This window comes from Phaethon lepturus, unplaced genomic scaffold, assembly GCF_000687285.1.
Source record: "Phaethon lepturus isolate BGI_N335 unplaced genomic scaffold, ASM68728v1 scaffold24980, whole genome shotgun sequence".
In the NCBI taxonomy this organism is placed as follows: domain Eukaryota; kingdom Metazoa; phylum Chordata; class Aves; order Phaethontiformes; family Phaethontidae; genus Phaethon; species Phaethon lepturus.
In genome coordinates, this window is record NW_010510247.1 from 65266 (window position 1) to 65634 (window position 369).

The following is a 369-nucleotide window of genomic DNA, read 5'->3' on the forward strand; positions in this document are numbered from 1 at the left end:
TTGCAAACACCTTGGAAAATGCTGAGTACCTGAAGAACAATTTGCCAGAGAAGGCCAAGAAGGCCTTCGACAACCCAGACTACTGGAATCACAGCCTGCCCCCACGAAGCACCCTCCAGCACCCAGACTACCTGCAAGAGTACAGCACAAAATACTTTTACAAACAGAATGGACGGATTCGGCCCATTGTGGCAGAGAACCCTGAATACCTCTCCGAGTTCTCCCTGAAGCCTGGCACTGTGCTGCCCCCGCCGCCCTACAGACACCGAAATACAGTGGTGTAGTGACCGCGGTCTTACGGAAGTGGAAAGGCAACCCCTTCTAGCTGCCTCACTCTTTCTCTCTCGCTTTCCTTTTCTATCTCCCCTA

General features: G+C 52.6%; 1 protein-coding gene across 1 annotated transcript in view; it reads left to right on the plus strand.

Annotated features, from left to right (window-relative positions):
- The window catches only part of LOC104627973 (receptor tyrosine-protein kinase erbB-4-like), a 28569-nt gene extending 28285 nt beyond the window's left edge, over positions 1–284 (plus strand). Inside the window, exon 10 of the mRNA XM_010296398.1 lies at positions 2–284. Within this exon, the coding sequence (XP_010294700.1) occupies positions 2–284 (283 nt within the window). The remainder of the gene's footprint in view (position 1) is intronic.
- Positions 285–369: the final 85 nt, after the last annotated feature.